We start from the raw sequence: 16,100 nt of genomic DNA on the forward strand, positions 1-16,100 counted from the left end.
GCCAAGGACCCGCCAACACGGCTCTGGGGGCCCTGTGTGCCCCTCCCCGGCAGCAGCGTTCTGTGGGTGCAGAAAGGGGAGTAGCGCCTGCGGGCAAGGTAACGGGTCCCAGGGCTGAGGCGCTGGAGTGGCCGCAGGTGGGGGCCGGACAGCGTGTGGGGTGGCCCCCCAATCCACCCTGTGCCTTCGGGCCTGGCGGAAATCCAAGACTCATTCCTAGGCCCTCAGGTCACGGCCTTGGCCCTGGCTTCCCGGCAGCCTGATGCAGCCAAGCTGTTCCCACTCACTTCTCTTCCAGCAGAGGAAGGACCTCTGCCGATGAAGTCATGGGAAGCCCAGCTCTCTCTGCCCTCAGGACCGCAGGAGCCTCAGCAGCCTGTGGAGTGGCCTCTTGCGGGGGAGGGGGCGGGTGGTGCTGTCAGCCTGCCTTTCCCATGTGCCCGACATCACCGGCTCTCAAATCACGTGGTTGCCCCCACTGTGCAGATGAGGAAACTGAGGCTAAGCCTTGGTGTTCGCCTGAGGTCACGGAGCCCCCAGGTGCCATCTCCCTCCCCAGCTCCCTTCCTGGGCTCTGCCTCTGCTCTGCTTGGCCCTGGAGGCAGAGAGGTGCTAACTCCCCCCTGTTGGTGGTCCTGGTAGCCCCTTGAGCCCCCCGTTGAATCGCCTCAGCCTGCCCACACTTCGGACGCAGCCCCCTGTCAAGTTCTTCCATCACTGAACTTGAGGGGCCAGATCCAGGTACCTTGAATAGTGGCAGCTCGGGCAGTCTGGCCCCCAAGTGGAGCCCCAGGCCCTGCAGGGGGGTGTGCTCCCCCACCCCAAGTACTGAGCCCCGCTGCCATGCAGGCGGGTGGAGCAGAAAGCAGGCCTTCACCTAGGACATTTTCAACTATGTGTATTTGATCAGAAAAAAATTCCAGCGTGACATGCTGAGTCTTTAAAATAGCACCTTTGATCAGCATCTAAAAAATATTCCACGTGATTTTCTTAGAGAAAGCGGCGAGGATCCCAGAGACCTCCGTCCTCAGTTTCACCCACCCCGTCCACCATCTGACCGACCAGGCGTCCTGAGGGCTGCGGCTCATGTTCCTTTGGGAGCAGACCCTCAGCATGCCCCGCTCTGTCTGAATCCTGGGACTCACTCAGGTCTCTCAGAAGAGATGGGCAGGAGTCAGTCTGGGAGCAAAGTGGCCCTGGGTCTACAGGAGCCGGAGGGACCTGGGACCCGATGCTCAGAACCAGCAATGTCAGGGGGCTCTGCAGTCCCGGAGGGACTCTTGGAGGAGCTCATAGGCTGGCCTCAGAGAGGAAACCCAGGTCTGGAGGGTGACGGGAGCTGCCCGAGGGCTCGGCAGGTCGGTGCCGGGGATAGAGCCAAGCTGGGGGCCCCCACCAAGCCTGTGTCGAGGCGGGAGGGGTGAGGGGCCTCCATCGTCCCAGTGGCCACAGACACGGTGCCTCATTCAGGACGGGTGCAGAGGGGCAGGGGGCTGAACCTGCCCTGCGAGGGCCCCCAGTACATCTTGGGGGACTCTGGGCAGTCCACGTGCTGGGTCTCCTCGCCCAGCTGGCCACCTGAGGGCAAGTCACCAGAGCACCCAGGAGCTAGCCCCAGAACACCAGGACACCACACCAGCCCTGCCCCAGAACACCAGGACAGCAGCCCCACCCGCTCCCCTCTGGGGACCTTCCTCCTGACGAAGCGCCTTCGTTTAGGCCCTGGTGGTAAAGAACCTGCCTGCCAACGCAGAAGACATAAGAGACAAGGGTTCGATCCCTGGGTCGGGAAGATCCCCCGGAGGAGGAGATGGCCACCCACTCCAGTATTCTCGCCTGGAGGGGCCTGTGGACAGTGGAACCTGGCAGGTATGGTCCGGGGGGTCGCAAAGAGTCTGACATGACTTAAGCAACTGAGCACACATCCCAAGAAGGGGGGCGCCCGGGCCCGTCTTGATCCCCACTCTGGGCAGCCTTGCCGCCCTCTCTGCCCCCAGCCCCCAGCAAGCGGAAGGACCGTCTCTCCCAGCCCCCACAGCTCGCCTCCTTCCTTCTTTGTTTCTGCGGGCGCTGCCCTCCCGAGGGCTGACCCAGAACGAGCTGGGCCTTCTATTTCCCCAGAAGCAGGTGCCTTTGGAAACCAGGTGCCAGTGTGAGCCTGAGGGCCGGGAGACCCCTCCCGAGCCAACCCTGTGTGCCTGAGACCGGGCAGGGGCGGCCGGGCGGGTCACACAGCTGTGAGATAGAAGCAGGCCCCCCACAGTGGGCGCTGACCCCACCTCAGGGCCCTCTGCTCGGTGCCACCCGCCCTCGGCAGCCCAGCTTCCAGGGCCCCAGTTGTCCCCCTCATCTGTGTGGCTCCCTCCGACCGCCGCCGGTGGGACACACGGCCCGGAGCAGCCGGTCCTCAGACAGATCACGAGTTCTCACGCTGCCACCTGGGGCCCGGCTCCCTGCTCTGAGGTCTCAGATGCCCCACGGCAGGAGCACAGCTTCCCCTCATCCTTACAAGCGTGCAGAGGCCCAGTCCTTGCCGCTTGTCAGCTCTGAGTTTGGAGTGGTGGCCGCGGAGACGAAGACTCTGTCCCCTGTCGTCCCCAGTGGCCCCAGCCCAGCCTGGACCCAGAGGGGCCGGTGACGCTGAGCCGTCAGACAAACCAGACTGAGAGGGGGCCGTGCCCCTGGGGTGGGGGCGCCGCCGGCCTGCTCCAGGGGTGCCGCGGGGCGGCTCAGGGCTCCGGGGCCGGCCCAAAGGGCTGGGTCCACTTGGAGACGTCCAGGAAGACGGCGGACGCGCCGTGGTAGAGCCAGAGGCGGGGCATGGCGCCGAGGCGGACCCAGGCGTCCCGGCCGCGGTCGTAGGCCTCCATCTCCACGCGGTAGTCCCCGGCCATGCCCTGCCAGCGGCCGCCCGTGGCGTAGAGTGCGTCCCCCAGCGGCACCAGCGCCCCGTTCTCGTGCAGGCTGTGCAGGGGCTGCACCTGCAGACGGTCTGCCCTCAGCGTCCCGGGCCTCAGGGTGGGGGCACCTCTCCCCACCCCCCCATCCAGGGTGCCCCACCTGCCTCCTGGGGCCTCAGCTCCGCCCCCGGCTGCCCCCGGGGGACCCCTGAGACTCTCCCTTTGTGGGGAGACCCCGCTGCTCCGGGGATAACGTTCCCAGCCGCCCCTTGCTCTCCGGGTTTGCCCGTATCTGAGCCTGGGGCGTTGAAGGCGGCCTGGGCCTCGCTCCCAGGGTGCTGGCTGGGCCTCTGACTCTCTGTCGGTCTTGAGGACACGGTGTGGCCTCCACCTGACGGACTCCCCGGGCGACTCATCGCTGTGCCCTCGACTCAGCCCGGGGCCTCGGGGGTGCCCTGGCCGGGGCTGCGGGCTGAGGGCTCATAGCTTTCCCCAGGCCAGGGGAAGGGAGGTGTGTGCCCTTCCGTAAGAGCCTGCGAGGGCAGGAAGGGGGAGGCCCCACCAGGTGGAGACAGGAACAGGCAGCAGACCTCCAGATCTGCGGAGGGCAACATCCAGCCCCGAGGCCGGGGCCCCGGGGACGGAGCCGGGCAGGGCGGGGCCCTGGGGACGGAGCCGGGCGGGCCGGCCCTACACCTGCTGCGCTGCTCTCATGGGGGGCCTCTGGTCAGCTGAGCACTGACGCCAAGGGACAGCTGCGGTCAGTGGATTACAGAGAACCCGCTGCGGCCCGGCTGGCCCAGCTAGCAGAGGCCGCCGCGGGCTCTGGGCAGTGTCCCTCCTCCTTCTCGGGAAGAAACAGGAGAGAGGCCGGGGCCTGGTGCCCCCGTGAGTCCCCGTCCCCTGCCCTGGGGTGAGGCAGGAGTGGGGGCGCGGCTGGGGGGCCAAGGGCTGGCTCCTTGTCCCTGAAACAGCTCAAGAACCTCCCTGGCTTGATCACCCCCAGGAGCAGGGGACTCACTCCCTCCCGGGCCTGGCCGCATCAGGGAGGAGGCGCTCTCTCTGAGTCCACCGGCCCCGGAGCGCCACTGGCCGAGCCTGGTTTTGCCCCCTTGAGGAGGAGGACAGGTTTCTCCATGTGCTGGGACAAAGCATCCGCAGGACCAGCGCCCCCGGGTCCTCGGGAGGGGGGCGCTCTGGGCCCTTGTGTCTGCAGGCCCCACCCCCTCTCTCCTGCCCCAGCGGGGCCCACGCCCCAGGCCTGCTCTCTCCAGGGGCAGGGGTGGCTCACCTTCTGCCACAGGTTGGCCCCCGGGTCGTACACATAGACTTTCTTGGTGTTGTCCCCCACCAGGTAGAGCGCCCCGTGCAGGGCAGCGCAGCGTGGAGAGGACAGGTACTTGGGGAGGAAGGGCGAGGCGATCACGCTCCAGGCATCTGCGGACACACGCCCACCCGCGTCACCAAAGAGGCCCTCTCTGAGCCTCCCTGCTCTGCCGTGCAGGTGGGGGCGCCCCGCTGAGCCCCACTCCTGCTCAGGGGGAAGGGTAGTGTCCCCAGGAGCCTCATCCTCGGGTCCTCAGGAGGGGCTACGAGGCATCCGGAGGCCTTGGCCTGAGAGGGCGCCCGGGGCCTCTGTTTCCATCCTGCTGGCCCCTCGGTCTGGTACCTGGGGCCCCCACCCGAACCTGGGCCTGGTCCGTCTTGTGGGATCCTCAGCCCCACCGTCCAGATGATGGACCAGAAGGGCTGCCCCGAGGGAGAGAGAGAGAGCTGGCTCCTTACCCCTGAAACAGCTCAAGAACCCCCCTCCCTGGCTTGATCACCCCCAGAGGCAGGGGACTCACTCCCTCTCGACTCGCGCCCTCTTGGGCCTGGCCCACGCCAGGAAGGAGGTGCCTTGTGCGAGCCCTGTATCCTCAGATCGGGGCCCAAACGCCGACCCCAACCCTAGAGCCTGAGCTGGTGCCCACCAGGCCTCGGGGGTCCAGGCCCACTGCTCCTTCCCACAAGGCCGGCTCCAGGCCGATCCAGCAGCCAGACAGGTTTAGGACCTGGGGCAGGGCTTCCTGGTCCCCCCAACCCTCCACCTGGCACTGTGCCTCCAGCCCCCACACCTCTAGACTGTGGGGGGCTATAGCTCTGTGCTGGTGACCCCTGTGGGCCCCTGCCTTCCTCCACCACCCCATCCATCTCTGGGGGGGTGCCATGGCCCTTTGTAAGAGGCCTGTGGCTGCCCGCTCCCTGACCACGTTGGCCACACCTATCCCCGGGGTCCCCCCACCCATCCAGCCGCTGAGACGGGGCCTTGCAGAGGGGCCCTGCGGCCACCTGTGCCCAACCCCTGGGCCCCGCGGGCCGCCCCCAGCCCCAGCCACGCCCCCGTCCCCCTCCATACCTGTGACCGGGTTGTAGCACTGCAGAGCCAGGGCGTTGTACTTGCAGGCACTGGAGCCCACCAGGTAGAGCCGGCCCCCGCAGCCGGCCACGGAGAAGTTGCTGACATACTTGAGGGCTGGGCGGATAGGCGTCCAGGTGTCTGTGAAGGGGTCATAGCTCTCCACCTCCACTACATCCAGAGTGGTGCCTGCTGGGCCAAGGGGTGGGGTTAGGGCTGCGGGGGGCTAGGACGAGGGAAGGTTCCTGAAAACACAGCATCTGAGGCTCTGTGGAGGCTGCAGGGGCTGCCCTGGGTGCCCAGGGGGACAAGGGCAGGGGGAGGTGGGCACAGCCTGGAGAGGCAGGTGCATGCATGCATGGTCTGTGGCTTCAGTCATGCCCGACTCTTTGAGACCCCACGGACTGCAGCACGCCAGGCTCCCCTATTCATGGGGTTTTCCAGGCAAGAATACTCAAGTGAGTTGTCATGCTGCCCTCTTCCAGGGGATCTTTCCAACCCGGGGATCAAACCTGCATCTCCTGCCTTGCAGGCAGATGCTTTGCCCACCGAGCCACCTGGGAAGCCCCGAGAGGCAGGTGACGTGCCCCGTTTTACAGAGAAGGGAGCAGAGCTCAGAGAAAGGAGGGTGTCTGTCCAAGGCCACTCGCCAAGAAGTGGCATGGGAGTGGGCTCCTGGACCAGGGATGCCCCACTTCGGAGCGGGTAATGGGGCCTCCCGGTGAGGCCCAGCTGCTCTGAGCCCTTCAGAGCCTGGGGTGACTGGAGAGGTGCCTGTGGGGTCCTGGGAGGCCGCCATCTCCAGGCCCTTCACATGGCGGAGGCCCTTCCTGGGATGGAGAAAGTTATTCTTGGGGGGACTTTTAGGCAGCCCCTCACCCATCCCCTCCCATATGGTGCTAGTGGAAAAGAACCCGCCTGCCAATGCAAGACGTGGGCTTAATCCCTGGGTCGGGAAGATCCCCTGGTGGAGGGCATGGCAACCCACTCCAGCGTTCTTGCTTGGAGAGTTCCATGGACAGAGGAGCCTGGTGGCCTGCAGTCCGTGGGGTCGCAGAGTCGGACACGACCAAGTGACTTAGCACACATACAGTTTCCCTGTCCTGGACTGCCTGGGTGTGACGGTGACGCAGACCAGCCGTGGATGGGCGCCCACCTCGGGCTCTGAGAGCCTGGGCCCCAAGCTGCCTTGTACCCCTGTGTGAGCCCTCTGTCCTCGGGTGGGGAACATGGAAGCCACTGAAACGGGGTCCCCGGGACAGATGGGGCTCTGGGGATGGCCCTAGGGCCAGCTGTCACCTCCGGAGGCCGTGGGACACTCTTGCTCAGCCTCCTGCTGGGTCTCTCACTATCCATCTGTTAGCGTCCCCAGGGCGACTCCTCGCCGCACCTCTGGGGTACAGGGGGGATACGGCAGGCCCTGAGATCAGGCTGGGGGTGTCTGGAGGCCAGGTGACAGTGAAAGGATGCCCCGTGGGTCCCCTCGCCCCAGGGACGTCACCAAGGAGGTGACCCCGAGCTGAGGGCCGAGCCCTGGGTCCTGGGATGAGCGTGGCCATCCCCGGCAGCTGAGGCCCCGGCTCCTCACGGGGTCGGGGAACTGACTCCTTGTCCTGCTCTCTGCGTCCCAGAAAACATGGAAGCTGCCTGGAGCTGGGCTCCGAGACTCCTGCCCGAGCTGCACCCCGGGATGCCCGGGCGGGGGGGGGGGGGGGGGGGCGGGGCCCGGGTCGGGGGGTGGGGGTGGGGGCGGGGGCCCGGGTCGGGGGGTGGGGGCGGGGCGGGGCCCGGGTCGGGGGGTGGGGGTGGGGGCGGGGCCCGGGGCGGGGGGTGGGGGTGGGGGCGGGGCCCGGGTCGGGGGGTGGGGGTGGGGGCGGGGGCCCGGGTCGGGGGGTGGGGGCGGGGCCCGGGTGGGGGGGTGGGGGCGGGGCGCGGGGAGAGGGTCTTACCCCCGACCACGTAGATCTCCCCGTTGAGCGCAGCGCTGGCGTGGTTGGTGCGGGCCTTCAGCATGGGCGCCACGGGCCTCCAGGCAGCCTCCTTCAGGGGGAAGCACCAGGCCTGCGTGGTGGACCACGCGTCCGTCCTGGAACCCCGAGAGCCCCCTGCGAGAGAGGCTCTGTCCACGCGGGCGCCCCCTGGGCTGGGGCCTCCGGGCGGGTGGGGGCTGAGCACCACGGCTCCTGCCCCTCCTTGGTGCCAGGCCTCCGTCCTGCGGGACCCTGGGCAGGGGGCACAGTCTAGCCCTGTGACCTGTAGAGACCCCTCCACACCGCATAAACAAGCGGGACAGCCTCTCAGACCTCCATCAGCGGAAGTTTTCTCAACCAAACCTCCCGAGGACCGCCCCTCCAACTTCCAAGATAGGAGAGCAGAGGGACACCCCGCCCTTCACACGCTTCCTCCTGGGTAGACCCTAGCTGCAGGACAGAGCCCGTGCCGCTCCCCTGTGCCCGCGTGTGGACCCGTGGACTTGACATTTCCTTGCTTCTGTAGGATGGAAAGGTCTGGAAGAGCCTTGACCAAACGGCCAGCGACCCGGGCATGGCAGTCAGGGCTCAGCGGCGGGCTCAGGACACGGCCTCGCCCACCCACCTGTCACGTAGACATCGTTGTTGAGCGCCGCCAGCGAGAAGCCCCACTTGTGGTGGTCGGGGAAGTCCGGGAGGGCCATCCACCTCTCTGGCAGAAGACACGGGGAGTGTCAGGGTGTCGGGGCTTACTGTGGGGGCCCCCCTTCCTGCTCTGCGCCTTTCCGCTTGAGGGGGGCAGAGGCTGGACTCAGCTGGGTGCAGAGGTGGGGAAGGACACCCAGTGGCGTGGGTTCAAAGTGGCCCCGGCTGCCCCAGGCTTGGCTCCAGGGGGTCCCCGGCTCCCCATGCCACCCTTGGGGCCTGGCACCCTGGGTGTGCCGAGAAGGGATCTAGGCTCCAGGGGCCGGCTCTCACCCTGACCCTGCCTCCGATCCCACCGACCCCGATGGACTTTTTGGCCCTGAGTCAGCTCCCACCCCAATCAGGTGGAGGAGGGGTTAAGGGGCCTGATCGCCAGCCACCGGTGGGTCATAACACAAGCATCTTTCATTCACTCGCTTCTCGTCTTTTCGCTTACCCCGAGCACCTTCTGGGCCCACGGGCAGCGGGGAGGGGACCAGACGCACGCAGCTGTGCAGCTGGCAGAGTGGGTTCCAATCCCCGCTCCCCTGCTCCAGTGCCGTGGCCTCAGACAAGCCCCAGCCTCAGTGTCCTCATCTGTAGAATGGGGCTAAACTTTCTCCTGGTTGGGGGGGGGTGACTGTGGGAGATGCGGCTGCCACCCAGCAGCTGCCCAGCAGACAGTGGCTGTAAGAATTGTTGTCCCTGAGGTGAGACACAGAGTAACGTGCCCGCATTACTGCATGAAGCTACAAAAGCAAGAGATTGCTTTTGAAAAAAACAAAATGAGCAGTAAAAATGGGAGTGTTTAGTCCTCTCTATGGACACATTCTGGGTGTTTGTGGAAGGCTGTGGGAGAGACCGGCCTCTGGGATGTCCCCAGGAGGATTCCTGTTTACAACGGTACGGTGGTTTTCAGGACAGGCGGAACCCCCGCTAGGCAGGGACTGCGTGTCCCCTTCACTCACGTCTGTGTCACCCCAGGGGGGGGACTGCCCAGCAGTCACCAGGCCTTTGCCTGCCAGCGGCCCTGCTGCCCCCCCTCGGGGTCTCAGGGACAGCTGCTCCCAGCTCATCTGCTGACGTCAGCCCCCAAATCGCCCCTGTCAGCCCCTGACCTGGGACAGCCGGCCCCGGCTTCCTGGAGCCCGCCAGCCGCTGACGCCATGGGGTGGTGGCCCCCTGCCCAGCAGCCCCAGGACGGCAGCCAGGAAACCGGTGCTTTCCGAAGAACTTCCCAGGGCTGGCGTGGCGCCCCCCCAGAGCCCTGCTGCCCTCTCACCCCTCCTTTCTGGTGGGGGAGACCTGTGAAGGGGCTCCTGGGCAGGAGAGGCAGGCCTGGCCCCCTTTCTTCCCACTGACTCCTCATTACAAAAGACATTTCACAGGTGAGGAAACTGAGGCTCAAGGAGGCGAAGTGACCTGCTCAAAGGCGGGAATCAGGACCCCACTGGGCGCACCCTGACCCTGAGCTGTCGCGCCCCAGGCTGTCTGCACCTCAGCTCCCTGTGCTCCTCAGGACTGAGGCCCCACTAGGCACACAGAGCGAGAGTGCCAAGGGGAAGCAGCTGCCAACTGGCCCTCCCACCTGGGCCAGGGGCCACTTTGCCACAGCGGGCAGTCTGGGCGGGGGCCGCTTTTCCCAGGCCCCAGTGCGTGGAATGCCAGAGTTAGGGCTGTGGCTGGACGCAGAGGGGTCTGCCGGGCCCCCCACAATCCACCTCCCTGCCCTGCTGGGGCCCGGGCTCCTCTGCACCCCCCCCAACCTCAAGGACGGAGGGCACGCTGTGTCGGGGCTGTGGGGCCCGCGGGGTACTCACTGGCCTTGGTGTGGTAGAAGGCGAAGTTCCCAGCCTGGGGGGCGAGCTCCTCAGCTCCCTCCTCCTCCTCCTCCAGCGCCCGCCCGCCCACCACCACCAGGACCTCCTCCAGCTTCTGCGGGAGGGCCAGCAGCGCCTGCAAGGCCAGGGGGCTGGGGTCAGGGGCAGGCCCTGTCCCTGGGCAGAGGGACCCGGGTGCAGAGGCTGGCCGTGGCCTGGGCGTTGGGAGCCGCTGTGGGTCCATAGTGTGGCCCTGAGTCAGTGCACACGCGTGTGGTGGGGCGAGCTGCAGCGTGTGCGTGCCTGCGTGGGCTTGTGTGTGAGTGTGTGTGCATATATGTCCACATGCCACGGCTGCCGTGGGCTGGCGATGGCAAGCGCTCAGAACCTGGACAGGTGGGAGCCAGGTCCTCGTGGGCCTGAGCACGAGGCCTGCTCCCTCCCAGCCGCTCTCCAGCCCCTGCCCCGCTGAGCAGAGGTGTTTCTGCACCACCTTTGGAACCAACCCCCAGACCCTGTCCCCAGTCCCTCAGGTAGGCTCCCCTCCCCCCGGGAGCCCAGCTCCCCTGTGCCAGCTGGGGTGGCCACCTAGGATGGCCCTGGGTGGCAGGAAGGGAAGTGCTGGAATGTTTCTTGCTGGGTGAGAGCTCCCTGGATCCCAGAGTCCCACTGCCTCTCTGACCCGCCCTCAAATGTCCAGACATCCCACCTCCAGCACCTACAGGGTGACCACCTCGTGGGCGGGTGGCTCCTGGTGCGGCTGCAGAGTGGCCAGTATTTGCCACCACACACCCCACCGCTGGCCTGAGCCACCGTCTTTGTCCCCAGAGTTGGCTCCTAACAGGTCCTTCTGAGCAAAGCCCTGAGCCAGCTGCCTGGGAGCAGACAGACTTCAGCTCCTTGCCTCAGTCACACCCTGGCCTTTCGCTTCATTAAGGACCTGCCCTCTCACCAGGCCCACTGCCAGCCCAGATGGGAAATTGCACCCCACAAACGCCTGAGCAGCTTCCGAAGGACAGGTGGTGGCCGGCTGCCACGCCTGTCTGCACTCCTCGCCTCTGTACAGGCTGTGCACTCTTCCTGGCTTACTTACCCCTGCTAGGCTCCTATCTTTCCTCTAAAGCCCCGCTCGGATGCTGCCTCCTCCAGGCAGCTCTCCCTGACTGCCTGCCCCTCTGAGGACACCCAACGTCCAGCATGGCCTTTCTCGTGCTGCCTTGGGTGTGTTTCCAGGGGGTTTCCCCACCAAGCTGTGGGCTGGGGATGACCACTTCTGGGTCCCCTGTCCTCACAGGCAGGAAGTGGCACACATAGATTGCGCAGTACGTACTTGGGAGGTGAACGGACCCCAGGGAGGCAGAGTTGCGGGCTGGGGACACCTCGGGGATGCCCACTTCATCCTGTCTGTCCCCGTGTGGGTTGGGTCTCGGGGCTCCTTTCCCTGCTCCCCGCCTGTCACTCACCCCCTCGTGGCCCTGGGCCAGGGCCTCCCGGCAGGCCTCCGACTCCCGGATCAGCGGCTCCGAGGCCAGCAGCTGCTGCACGTGGGGCCGGGGCACGGCGTCCAGGTGCACCAGGCCGAGCAGCTTGGGCAGGTGGGCAGCCCTGACCTGGGGGTCGTGGCGCACCCAGCGCAGCAGCGCCTCCAGCCGGCTCTGCTCCGGCTGCACCTGCAGCACGTCGCCGGCCAGGCAGGTGGCCAGCCGCTCCTGGGACAGCTGCAGGAACTCGTCCTCCTGGGCCACGGCCTCGAAGTTCTCTCGCAGGAAGGCCCAGGCCTTGGCAGCCACACCCAGCAGCCCCTGCTGTTCCCCAAACTCGCAGATGCCCAGGCAGTTGGAGGCGTCGAGCTGCTGCTGCAGGTAGCGGCCACAGACCTTCTGCACGGCGGGGAAGTGCAGGCGCGCGGCCGTGCGGGTCAGCGCCTCCACGTTGCCCTGGGTGACAGTCAGCCGGCCTGTGTACACGAAGTCCACCAGCTGCGCCACCACAGCGGGCTCCACGTCCCGCAGCTCCACACGCGCTGAGAAGCTCTCCGCGAAGTCGCCCGCGAACATGGCGTGGAAGTAGGGGCTGCTCAGCGCCAGGAGCCCGCGGTGGCAGGGCAGCTCCCGGCCACCCACCAGCAGGGTGACGTCCACCAGCTTGGGCTGGGAGCGCAGCCTCTGCAGGCCGTCCAGTACGTCCTGGGCATGCGAGGGCAGGTGGAAGTCCAGGTCGTCCACGTTCCGCACCATGACAGTGAGGTTCACCTACTCACGGGCGTCCGCGCGGGCTCCTGGGGAGAGGAGCCAGCAGGGTCAGCCAGGGGGACTGTCTCACCCGAGTCACCCGTCAGGCTGACCGCTGGTCTGAGCATCAACCACGTGTGAAGTGCTTCGCCCAGCCTCTCACCTAAACCAGCCCCGAGGCCCTGGGAGGCAGAGGCGTTGTCTTTCCCAGGTGAGGCGGTTGAGGCTCAGAGAGGCTAGGCAATCAGGGCAGGGTGGGCCAGCAAGAGAACCAAGCCTCAGCCCCTCTCTGCACCTCTGGACTGTGCGGAACAGACCCCCTGGGGCACGGGGGTCCCTGCCACCCCCAACACTCCTAGTGGCCTCTTCTACTCCCAGATCCCCCTTGCTGGGAAGGGCATCCGCAACTGAATATATTCAGCCCCGCAGGTCCTTACTGGCCTGTGGTTACAGGGAACCTCGCCTGCCATGACCTTGCTGGGTGACCTTGAGTGAGCCACGCCCCTCTGTGGTCCTAGCCTCATCATCTGCAGACTGAGAGGCTGGAGGTGAAAGGGCTGGGGGATCAGCCGTGCCCTCACGGTGCCCCCCATGGACCAGGCCATCCTGGATTTTGCACAAACACTCGCCATTCAGCCCTCATGAGAACTCCGCCAGCCGTCGGCTGCTGTTCCCGTCCCTTTAAAGCTGGGGAAGCAGAGGCAAAAAGAGGCTCAAGTCCCTTGTCCAAGACTACACATCTCGGGGGTCCCGGGCCCCCGGACCCCCCAGGTAACATGTCACTGGATGTAGGTTGGTAAAGACAAACAACCAAAAGAGAGCAATCTCAGCTCGAATCGCCTGATCCAGCAAACGCACTTCTGGGCTAATTTAATTATGCACATATTTCCTTACGATCTTCTGAAATTTTTGCCCTAAGAAAACCGCCCCGGAGAAAAGAAAGTTCTGTGCAGCTTGTCTTCCCCCGAGTGACCACACAGCAAGAAGCTGCACCCTGAGATGCCGTGAGTCCACCAGGGGGCGCCTTAGCAGCCAACAAAGCGAAGGCCAGTGCAAAATGCCGGGTCCACCCAGTGCCATCGAAACGACAAAGCCCAGAGCTCCCGTACGGAGACCTTGCACTGCGGACGCCCAGGTCCCGTGCCGGCGGCAGGAACGTGAGCAGGGAGGCACACAGAGAACCCACCCAGAGGCCCAAGAGCCTGCCTGGGCTCCGCTGGGTCAGGAGGGGTCCCGGGCCCTGGTGGGCGTGCAGCCTGCCTCACCCCTCCCCGTAAGGCCCTCTGGCTGGGGGGAAGGCAGCACGTCCCTCCCAGGGGAGCACAGGAGATTAGCCAGGCGGCTCCCGCCCCAGGCAGCCGGGGGCCAGCGGGCGGGAGCACCTGGCACCTTCCCGGAGAGCCTCAGATCATCTGCTGACACCTGCCGCCCTGCAGTCCTCGCTGGGGGCTGAGGCTTCCGGGGGGCTCAGAGCCCCCTGCCCAGTGCCTGCCAGGCCGGGAGTGAGGAGGGCAGAGTGGGCAGGACAGCAAAGGGCCTCAGTCCAGCCCTGGCTGGGGCTGGACGTCACGGCCCTGGCTGCAGGCGGAGGTGTGGTCCAGCATGCCCCTCACTTCTCCAGAAGGACCTGGAGGGAAGCAGGCCCGCTGAGCCCCCATCCCTGCCCCCGAGGGCTGGGTCTAGGCTGTGTGCAGGTCTCTCCCCAAGGCACCCAGGCTGGGGTCTCCAGGCCCACTGGGCTGTCCACTAAAACTCCCCCTCCCCTGCTGGTCCCAGCCCCGGTCCTCACCTCCCACTTCTGGCTGCCCCCCAATCCTACCTCTCAGTGGGTCTCTGAGACCTTGTCTCAGAACTCGGGCTGGAGAACACGACTGCCCAGCCGGCCAAGGGGCATGGAAGACCTGCTGGGATATGACAGGGCCGGGCTGGGCTGGGCTGGGCTGGGCTGGCAGCCACGTGGGGACAGAAGGGTATTTTTAGTCTCTGTCAGCATGGGCGGTGGGCGGTGGCCAGTAGGGGGAGGAGAGAGGTGACAGCTCCTCTCTGCCTGTCCTCTCTGAATGGCCATGCTGGCCGGGAGCCTCCTGTGACCTCTGGGCCAGGACAGACGGCAGGAAGCACCGGGGGAGCGGCGCGTCTGGGCTTACCCCTTACTCCCAGTGAGGCGTGCTGGCTCTCTCCCTTCTGTTTTTTCATTGGCAGGAGGGGCACAGTGAAGCCTGAGCCGGGGACTCAGGGGCCCCATGGAGCCCCCAGTTCAAGGCCAGGGTGTCATGGGGGCCCGGCACGTACCAGCTTTCCTGTGGTTGTTGACAGGAGCTCACATGGCCTCTTATTTTCTACCACGTGGGGAAAAGTGCCCATGGTGAGGAAATGGGGTTGCTCAGCAAAGACTTCCAAAACCTGGGGTCCCTGGTGCCGGGGAGTCTTGGTGGTAAAGGAAGGGCTCAGAGAGGCGCCTCCCAGGCTGGTGATGGGGGTGTGCAGTCCCGAGGCTCTGTCCGCTTGTATTGCGGCCTTGGCCTTGGGCCTACCCTGCTGTCTTTATTAGTAGTAATGCCCAGGAAGGCTAAGAAACGGGATGGCCTAAAAATACAGCCGCGGAGGCTCGTGGCCTCCTGGGAGGCCTGGGTTCACGGCAGTCTCAGGGGAACTCCTGACGCCTGAATCTCTGCAGCTTCTGGAGTCACAGGCCCTACCAAGTCTGGGGTGAGCTGGAGGGGCTGCAGGGCATCTCTCATGCCAGGGGACAGAGGGAGCATCTCTCATGCCAGGGGGCAGAGGGGGCATCTCTCATGCCAGGGGGCATAGGAGGGCATCTCTCATGTCAGGGGGATAGGAGGAATCTCTCATTCCAGGAGGCAGAGGGGGAGTCTCTCATGCCAGGGGGCAGAGGAGGTGTCTCTCATGCCAGGGGCAGAGGCGGCATCTCTCATGCCAGGGGACAGAGGAGCATCTCTCGTGCCAGGGGATAGAGGGGGCATCTCTCATGCCAGGGAGCAGAGGACCATCTCTCATGCCAGGGGCAGAGGGGGCATCTCTCATGCCAGGGGCAGAGGGAGGCATCTCTCATGCCAGGGAGCAGAGGACCATCTCTCATGCCAGGGGCAGAGGGGGCATCTCTCATGCCAGGGGCAGAGGGGGGCATCTCTCATGCAAGGGGCAGAGGGAGGCATCTCTCATGCCAGGGAGCAGAGGACCATCTCTCATGCCAGGGGCAGAGGGGGCATCTCTCATGCCAGGGGACAGAGGGGGCATCTCTCATGCCAGGGGCAGAGGGGGGCATCTCTCATGCCAGGGGGCAGAGGGGGCATCTCTCATGCCAGGGGCAGAGGGAGGCATCTCTCATGCCAGGGAGCAGAGGACCATCTCTCATGCCAGGGAGCAGAGGGGGCATCTCTCATGCCAGGGGACAGAGGGGGCATCTCTCATGCCAGGGGCAGAGGGGGGCATCTCTCATGCCAGGGGGCAGAGGGGGCATCTCTCATGCCAGGGGGCAGAGGGGGCATCTCGCATGCCAGGGGCAGAGGGGGCATCTCTCATGCCAGGGGGCAGAGGGGGCATCTCGCATGCCAGGGGCAGAGGGGGCATCTCTCATGCCAGGGGGCAGAGGGGGCATCTCTCATGCCAGGGGACAGAGGGGGCATCTCTCATGCCAGGGGGCAGAGGGGACATCTCTCATGCCAGGAGGCAGAGGGACGTTTCCAGCTCCAGGCCTTCAGGCACCAGGGAGGCCAGCTGGGGGGCTCTGCCTGTCAGCCCCTCCATCTTGTACCTGCTCGGGCCTCACCAGTACAACCAGTTTCTAGGTGTGCTGGGACGTGGAGGAGTCAGGTGGCCAAGGCTGACCGGCCTCCCAAAGCCCATTGGGGACTCGTTGGTGCTCTTACAGGGCAGAGGGGCCTGGAGGCACCAGGGTGATGGGCCCCTCTCCTGGCAAGGTAAGGGAATTTCCCCAGGGTGTCTGGGTGTCAGGACAGCACGTGTTTGGGACAGCTGTCTCCTCCCGGGCATGCGGGAGCTGGCCTGGCTTCCTGCTGGGGCGCTCGTTGTGAGCCAGCCCGCCTCTGCTCTCATGTGGGAGTGTGTTCATCACA

The 16,100-nt window shown here is 65.9% G+C and overlaps 1 protein-coding gene across 1 annotated transcript; it reads right to left on the reverse strand.

Annotated features, from left to right (window-relative positions):
• On the reverse strand, window positions 1,847-13,916 carry KLHL30 (kelch like family member 30). Its single transcript, XM_018040298.1, has 8 exons — window positions 13,823-13,916; window positions 11,236-12,050; window positions 9,773-9,908; window positions 7,894-7,980; window positions 7,248-7,403; window positions 5,299-5,487; window positions 4,192-4,337; window positions 1,847-2,981 (listed from the first exon to the last, which is right to left on the reverse strand). The coding sequence occupies exons 2-8, from the start codon at window positions 12,007-12,009 to the stop codon at window positions 2,730-2,732; spliced, it is 1,740 nt and encodes a 579-aa protein (XP_017895787.1). The 5' UTR covers window positions 12,010-12,050; window positions 13,823-13,916; the 3' UTR covers window positions 1,847-2,729.

Source organism: Capra hircus, chromosome 3, assembly GCF_001704415.2.
Source record: "Capra hircus breed San Clemente chromosome 3, ASM170441v1, whole genome shotgun sequence".
NCBI classification, from domain to species: Eukaryota; Metazoa; Chordata; class Mammalia; order Artiodactyla; family Bovidae; genus Capra; species Capra hircus.